The 13,495-nt window shown below is 35.6% G+C and overlaps 2 protein-coding genes across 4 annotated transcripts; one reads left to right on the top strand and one right to left on the bottom strand.

Annotated features, from left to right (window-relative positions):
* Positions 1–4,989: 4,989 nt before the first annotated feature.
* On the top strand, positions 4,990–7,845 carry LOC109001710. Its single transcript, XM_018979114.2, has 2 exons — positions 4,990–5,487; positions 7,415–7,845. The coding sequence occupies exons 1-2, from the start codon at positions 5,142–5,144 to the stop codon at positions 7,735–7,737; spliced, it is 669 nt and encodes a 222-aa protein (XP_018834659.1). The 5' UTR covers positions 4,990–5,141; the 3' UTR covers positions 7,738–7,845.
* A 98-nt stretch (positions 7,846–7,943) lies between these two features.
* LOC109001708 (protein EMSY-LIKE 3-like) lies at positions 7,944–13,058 on the bottom strand. Of its 3 annotated transcripts, none has more exons than XM_018979111.2 (10): positions 12,613–13,057; positions 10,791–10,996; positions 10,596–10,705; positions 10,250–10,490; positions 9,962–10,147; positions 9,812–9,880; positions 9,094–9,339; positions 8,946–9,014; positions 8,803–8,866; positions 7,944–8,334 (listed from the first exon to the last, which is right to left on the bottom strand). In XM_018979111.2, the coding sequence occupies exons 1-10, from the start codon at positions 12,638–12,640 to the stop codon at positions 8,210–8,212; spliced, it is 1,344 nt and encodes a 447-aa protein (XP_018834656.1). In that variant the 5' UTR covers positions 12,641–13,057; the 3' UTR covers positions 7,944–8,209. The 3 variants fall into 3 exon arrangements, with proteins under 3 accessions (XP_018834656.1, XP_018834657.1, XP_018834658.1); XM_018979112.2 differs by having other exon boundaries at positions 7,946–8,331; positions 12,613–13,055; XM_018979113.2 differs by lacking the exon at positions 9,812–9,880 and having other exon boundaries at positions 7,946–8,334; positions 12,613–13,058.
* Positions 13,059–13,495: the final 437 nt, after the last annotated feature.

Raw genomic sequence — 13,495 nt, 5'->3', positions numbered from 1 at the left:
CACTTTGCCTCAAGGATTGGTACATTTATTTTATTTTCTCAGCAACATGCCTTAGGACTCGCTAAAATGCACGCCCAAGAACTAACGAGGTGAACTACAGAAGATATTTTGACACTAACAAGACAAGCCGCCACTGAATACAAATTATAACTCGGTGTGTCTTAGCTAAGCAAAATTGTCCCATACACGTGTATGCGTGCAGAGTAGCGACTGAATCGAAGTTCGTATGCAGAAAACTCGATTGATTGTTACTTTGTCAAAATTCGAATCTGAACTCTAACTTCGACTTGCATAGTGTGACACCGTACCCTCAGCTCTCAATGGTTCCTTCGCGATGGATCGCAATGCCCAGGATGCTACTCACTCAAAATCACCCTCGGAGAAAATCACAAGAATACATAAGCATGGCAATGAATCAGCCTTTGAGCAAAGCATAAGTTCATCATAATAATACCAACGGAGAATCTCTCTATCTGGCCAGGATGTGAACTCATTCACCAAAAATTGATAGGGAATCACTCCATCCATCCGACACAGAGAATCTCCCTACCTGGTCAATGCATGGAACACCTCCACCAACACATAATAAAGGACACGGAAATTCTCTCTACCCGTGATATCAAATGCAGCCAATATGGAAACGTACCATTCTAGTCATCATGGGAAATCCCTCTACCCTTATGAAACTTGTGGCAACATGCGGTTGGAATGGTATGGGGAATCCTCAACCCGATCCCATGATTTATTGAATGCCCTGGAAGCTCATCATTTTTAATCACATCATCTCACATCACATCTTAAAATCACATTGTCTCAAAATCACAACTTAAAGATAACCAATAAATATAATGGAGAAAGGATACACTTTCATGTAAGAAAGATGTGAGAGACAAATGCAAATATTGAACATTCTCACAAACATTTACCTCACTTTCCTAGTATAGTAGTAAGAGTGAGCATATCTAATAGTATTTCTAATACTATGTGCTGGTGTCAATTCCTCAATTGTGAAGCTCCTAAATTCCTTGCTTTCTTAAAGACTTCGAATAAAAGAAACATAAATACTTTATGATCTCAAAAGTGAAATATTGACTCTTGTCCAATGCTTTTTATACGGCGGGACTATCAATTACAATCATGAAGTTTTTCTTACCTCTGTCTTGTTTGAATGAGAGACCTTCAATCTTGGTCGTCCATTTGCCCTCTGGACTTGAAGAATCGTAGAGGCCAAGTGACTAATGTGACAAAGCGTGCACATCCCTGTAGCTTGCATTGGATTCAATCTTGTAGTCCTTCCCTTAGTGAAAGTCTCCCATGTGACATTGATCTATACCTCTGAGGCCAAACGATATGTCCTTCAAGTCCGTATTCCTTTTTCCCCAAGCATATTCCAGATATGATGTCTCTGATAGCATCGACCATAGGTACGACACCTGCTACCCTCTAAGCACCTTTGAGTTATCTCAGAGAGCTTTCCAGCTCTACATCGAGCTTATCCTCACACTTTGATCGCCTTTGTATGGTTAGCACATCCTTTATTCGCCTGGTGTCAGGTAAACCTTCATTCGTCACCTTGTGATGTACTGTATCTGCCAGGCTCTCTACAACGTGTTGTTCATCTTACTTTTTGATTGGCCGCACGTTGCCAATTGGCTGCCTCCTTGTCCTCTGTGCATGACAGAGTATTAACAAAAAAGTAACTTGACAAAATTTTTGATGGTTGAATATGGGCAAATCGTGTTGGGTAAAAAATGTAGAGTAATATTAGATATAGTTTTAGGGTGTGTAAGTCATGCGTACTTCCTTTAAATAAAAGTTAAGTCTACCATTAAAAAATAATTTTTTTTATTTGAATCTCAATTAATCTACCTACTTTTTTCAAACGGAGTGCACAAGACTTTCACATCCTAAGACTGCAATATCATTTCTCTAGAATGTAATCTGCTGAATAATAAAACAAGAAGACCAATAGTAAAACAAGAAGAGGCAAAGAGATAGAAAAGCCTAGGGGTGGCAATATATGACATGATCTGTGAATCAGACACGAACACAACACGAAATAAGCAAGTTTGGATTTGATATAAATGAGTTTAAATCAAAACGGATTAACTTGATAATACACGATTAATAAATGGTTCAATTGTGGGTTAACCCGCGAAACCCGCAATCAACTTGTATAACACAAATAAGTTCTATTTTTAAATTTTATAAATGTTTATTTTATATGTCTTTTTTTGTTGTTGGGAATATGTGATATTAATAGTATTTGACTATATTATATCTCAAACTATTAAGCTTTTTTGTTAAAATCTAATTTTAGTTGATGAAAAATATTAGTTTTTTTTTTCTATATTATTGCTTTGGATATTATTAATAATAAAATATTTTATTATATATTCGGTTATAATTGTAAATTATTTATATAGTTATTCTTGTAGTATATATGAAATTATATTAAGTAGGTTAAAAAACAAGTCAACTTAATCCATTTATATGAAAAGGATTAAACAAATTGAAATGAATTAAATAAATAGTATCCAGCTAACCTAATAAAAGTTAATTAATAAACGGTTTAAGCAAGTTGTATAGTCTTATCCATTAATTAAATAGGTCAAGTTCTAATATTCATATAATCTAATACTCATGATTTGATATGATACAAATAGATCGACAAACACGAATTTTCATTCCTAGAAAAGCTTGTCATAAAGGGATTTTTGAAGAAGTAATGCGACGCAAGGACAAAGTTGGCAGAGATGTCGGAAAGGGGAGGAAAATGGTTAAGGCCATATTTTTAAATTCCATGCCACTCCAGTCGAATTTTTTTTGTTCCGGTGTAGTACTTGTACATTAATCATCTTCTTTCCATTTCGTTCAAAATCCCAGCCAGTTCGAGCCTATTCCGGCCAAAATCTGCATTCCGGACCATGTTCCGTTTTCGATTGTTTTGATGGTAATTTTTTAATTTTTTTAAATTTGGATGATATTTTTGTAAATTTAAAATCTAGATGACATTCATGTAATTTTAAAATTTAAAAGACATTTATATAATTTTAATTTCTTTGAATCTTTAAATATATCCCCTCTCTCTCTCTCTCTATCTCTGATTATTATTAACAATTTCTCAACACTTTATTTATTTATGTTTTTTTTTTTTTGGCATGTCTCAACTCAAGTTTTTTATTTTTTTTTTAATTATCTTTTAACATCAATATCTCTACCATTTTTGTTTAATGTTTTCAACTTATATTCATTTTATAAATTTTAAAGTCTTCCATATAGACACACACATATATACACATGTATTTATTTTATTAATTATCACTTTAAATATATATATATAGCTAATTCCAAGACAGTATACCAAAACGCACTAATATCAAAATATTTCATTCAAATGCTTAAATCATAATAATTATCAGAACGGAATTTAAAACATTGCTTAAGGTTGATACTAGACATGACATAGAACAAAAGTTATCAAATTAAAGGACCAAGACACAACCAAAAGAGACTTCTTCTGGATGGGGGCATAACCTCAACTTCATCTTCAATCTCTCTTCTCCTTCATTTATGTACTCATCTCTACAATTGAGGGCAAACTGTGGTAGTAATTTTGTACAAACACACAATGTGGTGGAATTCGCCTCCAAAAGACTCATGGACGTAGGCCTTAGAGTTGAACTACGTAAATCTTGTCGCCTCTCTCTCTTTTTATATTTTCTACACTTTATTATTGTAAAACTTGTGGATGAGCATTCCAAGCACTATAACCATCATTGAGCACCATCGTGGGTCATTCGACCTACTATTAACATCTAGTCTTGACAAAAAAATGCATCAATAGTATTTTTAGTTTAAAAGCACAATATGTAATTTTGATAATTCAATATAATAAGAGAAATGTTATTCTTCATTCTAAATTTATCATAATCAATCGCGTTTCTTATGTGGCACATTTCAAGTGATTAATATATAAATGTTTGACTCACATAACAACTTAAAATGTGCCACAACAACAAGTCTACATGATTGGAGATGATAAAATTATGAAGAAGAAATAATAAAACACCATATGGAACCATATTTTTTTGCTTATATCAAATTGAGGATTGAGAAAAAAAAAAAAAAATCTTTCTTTCTTTATAAATCTTTTCTCAAGCATAATGTTGATTTTGCCTAAAGAATTGCCCAAAAGGGGAAGAATCTTTGCCCAAAAAGACATCAAGGGAGATGATGTTCTCACTTGAACTATTGGTATTTTTTTTTTTTTTTCTTGTAGACTAGCGTTGATTTATATTTATAAGAGCACACATACATATATGTGGTATGGGTGGGACTACTATGTTGTCCCACCTTTACCGCTGGCATATCGCTCAGGTGTTTTTTTTTTTTTAATATTTTTTTAATATTTTTAAAAAATAAAAAAATGTATTAATACATTTGAAATCACTTCCTTAATTACTAACGAAAAAAAAAAAAACCAAACGGTCACTTTGAGCGGTCAAAGTAGAAGGCAAAATAGTGTTTTCCATGTGGTATACTCAACCATAATAATAGACTTGGTATAATTAATTATCTAAAAGTTTCGATTGTTTCAGATGCAACAGTTACTTTTTATTGGATTAAAATTATTTAATAGAAAGACCAAAGGCATACCTTTAGTTCATTGAATTTTGCAAAAACGAAAATAAAAATAAACGAATATGCATGCAGTTTCCTCTAGGTATATAGTTCCTTTAATTATATTTAGTGATATGCGAAAATATTATTTATATAATTTTAAAATATCTAAATTTTATATATAAAAAAAATAGGGCACTTTGTATTTTTATAGTATGCCTTTATAAAGTACGTGAGATCTTTAAGTTAGATTATTTCATTACTATTTTTTATTTTTTATTATTATTTATTGTTATTTAATATTTTATTATTATTATTTATAACATTGAACATTCCTCGGAAAATATTAGAGGTCCAGAAAACCGGCCCAAAGCGATTATCACGACCCAAATCATCGCTTATGGTGGTGTCGTCCAACTCCAACCTAACCGACATTTAACTCCCCTCCTCTCTCTCCCTAACACACGCACACATCACAAAGCCATTGCTGATTCCATCTACTTCTCTCTCCCTGCAAGATGTCAAACTGTACTGTAGAGTCTACCACTGTTGAAACCAGCGATGGAGTCAAGCTCCGGACGAGGCTCTTCAAACCGTTGGAAGAAATTAAGGATGACTTGGTGGTTGTTCTTGTCCACCCATACTCAGTCCTTGGTGGTTGTCAAGGCCTCTTGAAAGGAATAGCAGCTGGGCTGGCTGAAAAAGGTTACAGATCGGTGACCTTTGACATGAGAGGTGCTGGGAAGTCAAGTGGAAGGGCTTCTCTCACTGGGTTTGCGGAAATCAATGATGTTATTGCTGTCTGCAAGTGGGTCTCTGAGAATCTCTCCGTTGGCAGGATTTTGTTGGTAGGCTCTTCTGCAGGTATGAATTTTTTTCCCTTTATTTTTAGCAATTTATATAGATCAAGATTTATTTCCCACTTCATGGGTAGGACAAGCTTAATGGTTGTTATCTTAGGAAGCGAATGGATTGCTTTACTCAATTTACTGGTTTGATGGATTCTTTCTAGATCTGTGAATTGTATATTTGATTTTATATGCCATCTTGCTCTTTTTCTGTATTGTATTAACTTTATTACAGTTTTTATTTCATAGTGAGCAACATATCTAGAAAAAAGCCCCATTTGTTGAAATCAATTGGTTGTACTAGTTCTGGTGTAATTTGTTGGTTCAATTTCATATAATTTTCATGCTGGCTGGGTCGTATGTTGATTTTATGTGTTTTAGAAAGTGGTCTTTCCCTAACCTCTGCTTCTTGTTAATATGAATTTCCTTTAAAGATATGTGATTTTCTTTGTTTTATAAACTAGGAAATTTTGACTGTTGGAGTACTGATGATCTACTTCATTGATGGTGTTAAAGGTGAAACAAAAGGGCTATCAAAGGTTTCTTGCAACCATGATATGCACATATAAACGTACGTGAATATGGATTAGTTTTAAGTTCTACCTTTTGTGACCTTCTGCCAGTGTGATAATACTCGGTAACTTCTCATTGCGTCCATGTTTTTCCCAACCCACTATCGAACGACAATATCTCTATATTTCCAAATATCAAGACGATCCAAAGTTGAAAAAAAAAAACCCTCATCAAGACAATGTTTGGAACTATGGTTTTCCCATATTTTAACTCTGCTGAACATATGAGTTTCAGAATGCAAAGTGAATGGCATCAGTTGAGGTGAAATTCACATGATAAGCGTATAGAAGATATTTGAATCCAAGGTACTTGGCAATGACTGTTAAGAGGTATACTGGGGTATTACTTGAACCCAACTTTCTGGATTTTGCTAAAGAGTTTTGCTACATATAAGCCTATGTGTTAACACACCATTTGTTGTGGGACCCATTACAGCTTTAAAAAAGTCAAAACAATAATCATTTTTTAACATAATTGATGTGGAAGGCTTTCACACCAACAATATGTTGGGTGTGTTAAAAATTAGGCATGTAAATATATTTTTTCTTTGCTAAATGTGAGATTATCTATGTATTTTGAGCATTCCCATCAATGCATAAAATGTGCAACCATTACATAAGCACTTTGTTTACGGGCTGACTTGTGTTTTGCTTAGACAATTTTCAGATTACAGGTTAGCATATGCCCTTACTAGACATCACAGTTAAAGCATTAAATTGCTATAGAATGTTAATGGACGTAACTTTTATCTGTTCAATTCAGAGTTCTGCTCATAACACATATTGGATTACTGGTAACCTGTTAATTTGGCTATGAAAAATTCTTGATAGTTCTTATAAGCAAAGTAAAACATTTTTTATCTGTTTACATGTTTCTATGACCTTTAATAATATTTATGATATTTCCCTCCAATACCTGTGTCTGTTAATGTTAGACGACTGAGGAGATGAACTGCTACTTTAATCCTTGTCTTTAGAGCACGGTAGTGATGTGGGTGCGTTTGCATGTTGAACTGAGTTGAGTTGAATTGATAAAATATTGTTAGAATATTATTTTTAAATATTATTATTATTTTGAGATTTGAAAAAGTTAAATTGTTTATTATATTTTGTGTTGGAATTTGAAAATATTGTAATAATAAATTGAGATGAGCTGAGTTTGGTTTAGTTTCCAAACGTACCTGGAAATGTGAATTTTGTCTGATGCTAAATGCGAGGAAATCTTTATTCTCTGATAGACAACATCTGAACTCTGAAGGCATCCATATACTTAAAGTTACAATACCATCCTTCATCAAAGCTGTTGTAATACACAAACTCATCCATGATGCTTTTTTTCTTTATTTTCTTATATTGCCTTGTCTGTTGCAGGAGCACCAATTTCAGGAACTGCAGCTGATCAGATTGAACAAGTTGTGGGCTATGTGAGTCTAGGGTACCCTTTTGGTATGATTGCCTCAATTCTTTTCGGGCGACACCATAACGCCATCCTGAAGTCCCCAAAGCCTAAACTATTTGTCATGGGAACGCGAGATGGGTTTACTAGCGTGAAGCAGCTGAACAACAAGTTGAGCTCTGCTGCAGGGCGTGTTGAAACACATTTGATAGAAGGGGTAAGCCATTTCCAAATGGAAGGGCCTGCTTATGATGCGCAGATGGTGAATCTTATTCTTGAATTTGTTGCTTCATTGTAGTAATTTGATCCAGTTCTCGGACTTGTGATTGGGATTTGTCTCTGTATTGAATGTATATGCATGCTGATTTTTCACCTCTGTTCACTTGCAGGATTAGATTGTTCTTTTGGATTCCATGAGCCATCACAGTGAAAAATTGGTCGGCTGTCCAAAGAACTTGGCCCGTTAACCATTGTTATTGACAAATAATATGAGAGAGAGAGAGAGAGAGAGGCAACCACGAGAATAGTATGCATTTGTCAAAATAATCTTTACAAGGTCAAGTCTTCTAGTTAAATGTTTTGCATCAGCATTTTCCCAGCTAAACTTACACATACATTAAAACCAAGCCTATTTTTCTAACCAAAGAGACCCCAAGGCTCTAGCCAAACTAAACACTAGGGTGATCGTAACATTAGAGAAAAACATACTACAAGCACACATTCTGTATGTCGGCGCCTTCTTGACGATCATGGATGCAACTTTACTCTCTCTAGCCATTTTTATCCTCATGTGAACCTTCAACTACTCTACGCTCGCCTATTTCATCGTATTGCCGCTTCCTCCATCCTTCTTGATCCACTGATCGCCCCTGTGAGAATGGGTTTTCTCCATCTGCTTGGAAGCCAAAGGAGAAAGAGAAAAGTATTCCTTGCATCATTAATACAAACATCAAAAGTTTTTGTTGCGTCCCAGAAACAAAAATGCACGATAATTGGTGAATGCCGATTCAAGGGAGTGTCACTGGCAATATGTATGATGTGAAAATAGGGTCAATATCTTGAATGGTCTTTTTGTATTTGACCCCAGGTCGGAAAAAAATTACCACCTTAGAAAATTAGACAGTCAGAAAACAGCATGAACTCTTATGTTCGAACCATATAAGACGCTCACTTCAGTCCCATTTTCGACTCTCAAGTTTTGGGGGCAAAAATGAATGACGATTAATTAACAAAATAATACAGTGAGCAGCATCATCAGATCTAAATATACAAAAACTAAAATAAATAGATACAACAGAAGGCAGCACTACTTTAATTAACTTGATCTACTATATAACATTGTTATCTGTCAATTAGTTATTACCACTTTCACCGTCAGATGCATCTTCAAGCCTTTCAATTGCATCCACCAGGGCTTGTTCATGCTCCTGCAGTTCAAAGAACACATCACTATTGTCGGAATGAAAGAACATGCAAGATAAATTGTAGAAGATGCTTGGTTCTTACTTTCAGCACTTTTTTAGCTTTCTCGATTTCCATGGGATCAGGATGACTGGCACCAAAAACTTTTTCCACCTGTTTAAATTTTACAGCAATTAGGGAAAAGCAAGTCACCATACTTACAGTTAATTCTAACAATCAATTGCTTTCATACCTCCTTGATAAGAGTATCTGTATGAACTATTTCAATATCACCCATTGCCTTCTTCCCAATTCCATTTTGTGACAAGGAAAACTCTTTCTTTGACTGACCCTTTGATATTCCTCTACCTCTTCCTGCACCGGTAACTGCACCACCACGTGCCATGGATTTCTTAAACCCCCGGCCTGGTCCAGGATGACCAATCTTATGAGAAACTCCAGGATCCTCACCTTCCCACCTGATATCTTCAGGCGATATCTAGCATTTATAGATTAAAAAGAAAAAAATATCAACAAAAAATTCTCATTCTTGAACTAACAGGGAGTCAAAAACATTGCAAACACGTCAGCCACGAAATTCTCTTCTAAACTTTTCAAGTCTTTTCCACACATCCATTCCCCACCACTAGCACCATAAATCGTTCGAAAATGAGTCATAATTTGATGTTTAATTTTTTTTGATAAGTAAGAGTAATTAAGTCCCCACCACTGCCATTTGACGTTTAATTAATAAACTAACCCTATGAAAACCACAGCTTGGCTTCGTAATGCAAGCTTCAAACTAAACCTTTCTGAATGGGATAAAGAACAAAAGGCACTGTGTGAATAACTATAGTCATCAGCATTCAAGAATCTTCAATTTTCAGCACAGATAGGATATATATTGCATAGAAAACATGGTGATTTAAAATAGATCATCTATTGAGGCTCTAACATGCCAAGGCATTTACCTCTTTGAGATTGACCCACTCCCAAGTTTCACCTGTTGTATTAATATCATACACCAGGGCATGTCGGCCCTATTAAACATTTTGAAATTAGTAAGCTTAATGGAGGCCCATCAATTTTTAAATAACGTATGGTCAACAGTAAAAACGCACCTCAATACGGTTGTAGTCAGTTATTACTGCCTCATAAAAGTGGTTATCTTCAGGCCACCTTGTCCAGACTTTTCTTCCAATTAGTGGATCATAGGTTGTGGGCTCAGCAGGTTCATTGGTCGCAAAGGCACCTGAAGAAGCACGATTACCAATCTGGGCCCTTCCTGTGAGACCAGTAGAAGGATACTGCATTGGCATCATCGAGGATGCGGCAGGCAATGATCCCAGTCAAAAGAAATAGAGGAAAATGACAACAAAACAGATAATATTGAAGACCTTCTTACGTACTGATTTTGGCTTCTTGCTTCTTGATCCTGGAGGAGGAGGACCTCGTCTCAAGGCTGATGAAGATGGTTGCCCAGATGGATGCATCGCAGGAGATGGTGCACCAAGGGACAAGGAAGCCACAGATTGTGATGTTTTCTGTTTCTTGCGTGATGCTGAAACTGTGGGACTAGGTACGGGCTCGTGAACAGGCTGAGCAGCATTGAGCATGCCAGATGAGGGCCCTCTTGCCTTCCTCCATTCCCTACAGAACGATTCATTGCACTTCCCATTAAAATAAAAACCTAACTACAAGTCAGCACAGGCTGGACGAAAGCTAATCAGCAGAATATGTCCAAAATATTCGGACCTTATCCTCCTAATGATATCATCAGCATTAACCCTGGATAGAAGCTCTCTGTGTTCCTCATCTGATACTCTGAGCTCCTTTCTAAGTTCTGTAATTAAGCTTTCCTTGTCCTAAATAATCAATAACACAAAAGCTTAAAAAACAACAGTACATGGTAAACTACACAAACGAGTACAGAAAATATGAACACCTTACCCAAGTGATCGCATCAGATTGAGCTTTGAATGCCCGAAGGACTGAACAATATGCTTCTTGCTCAATCTGGTGGATCTGGGTTTCCATATCACCGTGCATCCTAGGTAATGGAGCAGAACCAACAACTGCAGATCTTCCATTTCCAGCTGTGTGGCCTGCTCTTTGGAATCTATTTTGATGTGAAGGAGGAAGGTCATCATCTGTTCCTGTAGTTGTTTCAAATAAAGCTGGCTCATTAGATGAACACCTTTCTAGGATGTGGTAGCCAAATATTCCAAGAAGAGTGCTAGGTTCATAAAAGTGAAATTCGCAAATTGCTTTGGTTAAATGTGATATATTAGTTTACTTCACATGAAAAAAAACAAAAACAAAAAAAATTTTACAATATGATCTATCACAACAAGTCACATCAGTTTGAGTCTACTTTTATGAGAAAAAATTTCTCTTCTCAAAATTTTCCATAGAAAAGAAGAAAGGTAAAATATCCTTCAATTGGGTTCACAATGTATATAGACTCAGAAAACTGGCACATAATTTGGCTTCTGATGCACCAACAGCAATGCCATCATTTTCACAGGGAAATAAGATAATAAATAAAAACAGGTTATATCAGTAGGCCACAACCCCTAGGGTTTGGCTCAAGTGGCAAGGCCCTCGGTCTTTATGGTATGCTCCCTCCAGGTCTAAGGTTTGAACCCTCTTGGGTGCAAACAATTTCTAGAGGTCATTGGGCTGGAGAGATTTCCACTTGAATTACCCAAGGTGCACTTGAGGAAAACTCCTTGCCAAGAGCCTTTGCACCCCGGGTTAGTTGGGACTTTGTTTCCGTACACCTGGCACCAAAAAAAAAAAAAAACAGGAGGCCAGTTCTGCTTTCTGTTCATCAGGTTACTATAGTAAAAAAAAATACATTATCCTCCGAGCAGACAAAAGAGGGGAGAGAGAGAGAGATTTCATGCCATGTAGAACTTTAAATTGTAAAATTATAACCAAAACACTCGTCCTACCTCTACCCATAAACCAATCAAAAACAGTAAGTTCGATTAAACTCATCAAAATCCCAATAGGAACCTAAAAATGAACACCTAAAAACCTTTAAAAACCACAAAAAAACTCATATTAATGCAGTCCCGAGTACAATTACAGAGTTTGTGAATAGTTACTTATAAAAAAAAAATTAGAGTTTATTTTCATCACTTTTCTGCAAATATGTCAAAAAAAGACCCAGAATTCACTTCAAACAGACATTGAAACTGCTAATAATCATAGATTGCTTCAGGAACCTTACAAAAACAATTGAAGGAAAACAGGTTCATAAGCAACTATTCACGACAGAACATGAGCTTGGTTTCAAAAGATTCATAAAACAACAAACAGACACCAAAAGTCGAAATTTTAAATAAATCGATTCCTTAGAAGGAAGATTATACAATAACTGAAAAAAAAAAAATTCAATGTAACAATACATTAAGCTAAAGCCTATTCAATTCATCATAGCTCCTTCAAAATGCAATTTTTTTAAGTCAAGACAGCGATACTCCACGAAAATTGTACCTCATCTTAACTAAAAACAGAAGAAAACCAAAACTTTCTTCAATACACAATCCACAACAATTCAGGCAAAGTGAACCGACTTTCAACCTTTCAGAGGTTAAAATAAAACCAAGTGACAAAACCATAAACGAGGAGCAATTGCACAGCTAACATGAAAGAACCCAAAACTTATCAACACCCATCTCTGATTCACCAAAATTAACCTATCAAAAACCCTAGAAACCCACAAAATAGGTTGAAAAACATAAGATCTTTTAAGTAAGCTCACCACTGCTATCAGATAGCTCGAATTCCATGAATCCGCCAAATCAAGTTTGACCAAAAGAAAACCTATCGAACCCAACGTCAGAACCAGCTTCGAAACCCCGATTATTCGGTCAGTCAAATCTATCGAGACCGCCAGTCGCTCCTAGCCAAAACAGGTCGTACGGAAATGACTGAGACGAATTGGTGGCAAACTTGGTCCGATTTGGAAGCAGAATTCGGTCCTGGAAACTCCAGAGAAGTTGAATTTGTGGTGCAGAGGGTGATAGAACGCGATCGAATTGTTTAACAGGGAGTGTGGTTTGGTTGGGTAAATTTCTTTAGAGTTTTGGGGCCAAGTTAAAAATCGAAATAATTGTGGGGCTAAATTGGGTAGAAATCTTGACAAGTGGGACTTTGGAATAGGACTGTGAGAGAGAAAGAGACAGAGGGGAGTGCGGACTTGAGTTTGATGTTTATGGCGTCGCGCCCTAACTTTTTTACAGTTAATAATGGAGCCTGAGTTCCGCGACAGCTAAATATTGTGATCGAGTGTGTTTCCTCTTACGACAAGTCGTGTTTTTGTCTGTTATTCTGCCTTGTCTTTCTCCTTTCCTTTTTTGGCCTTTTTGTTGAGTTTACAGAAGGATCGGAAAAGGAAAAGAAAAAGGAAAAGGCCAAAGGGTATCCAAATTCATAACAAAGATAAATATAATCACAAAGTAGCAATTTTTAAGAAGAGAAATTATAATTGTAGTCAAAGTGCACAAATGACGCGTAATTATTTTTAAAAAAATGAATAAATATAAGACTTACATGAAAAAGATTAATTTTTTAATAATAGATCACATTCTTTTTTAAAGTTACTGCTTGACGCTTGCACACTTCACGATTGTATATAGCATTAC

Source organism: Juglans regia, chromosome 14 (assembly GCF_001411555.2).
Source record: "Juglans regia cultivar Chandler chromosome 14, Walnut 2.0, whole genome shotgun sequence".
Classification (NCBI taxonomy): Eukaryota; Viridiplantae; Streptophyta; class Magnoliopsida; order Fagales; family Juglandaceae; genus Juglans; species Juglans regia.
This window is presented reverse-complemented; position numbering and strand designations above follow the sequence as displayed.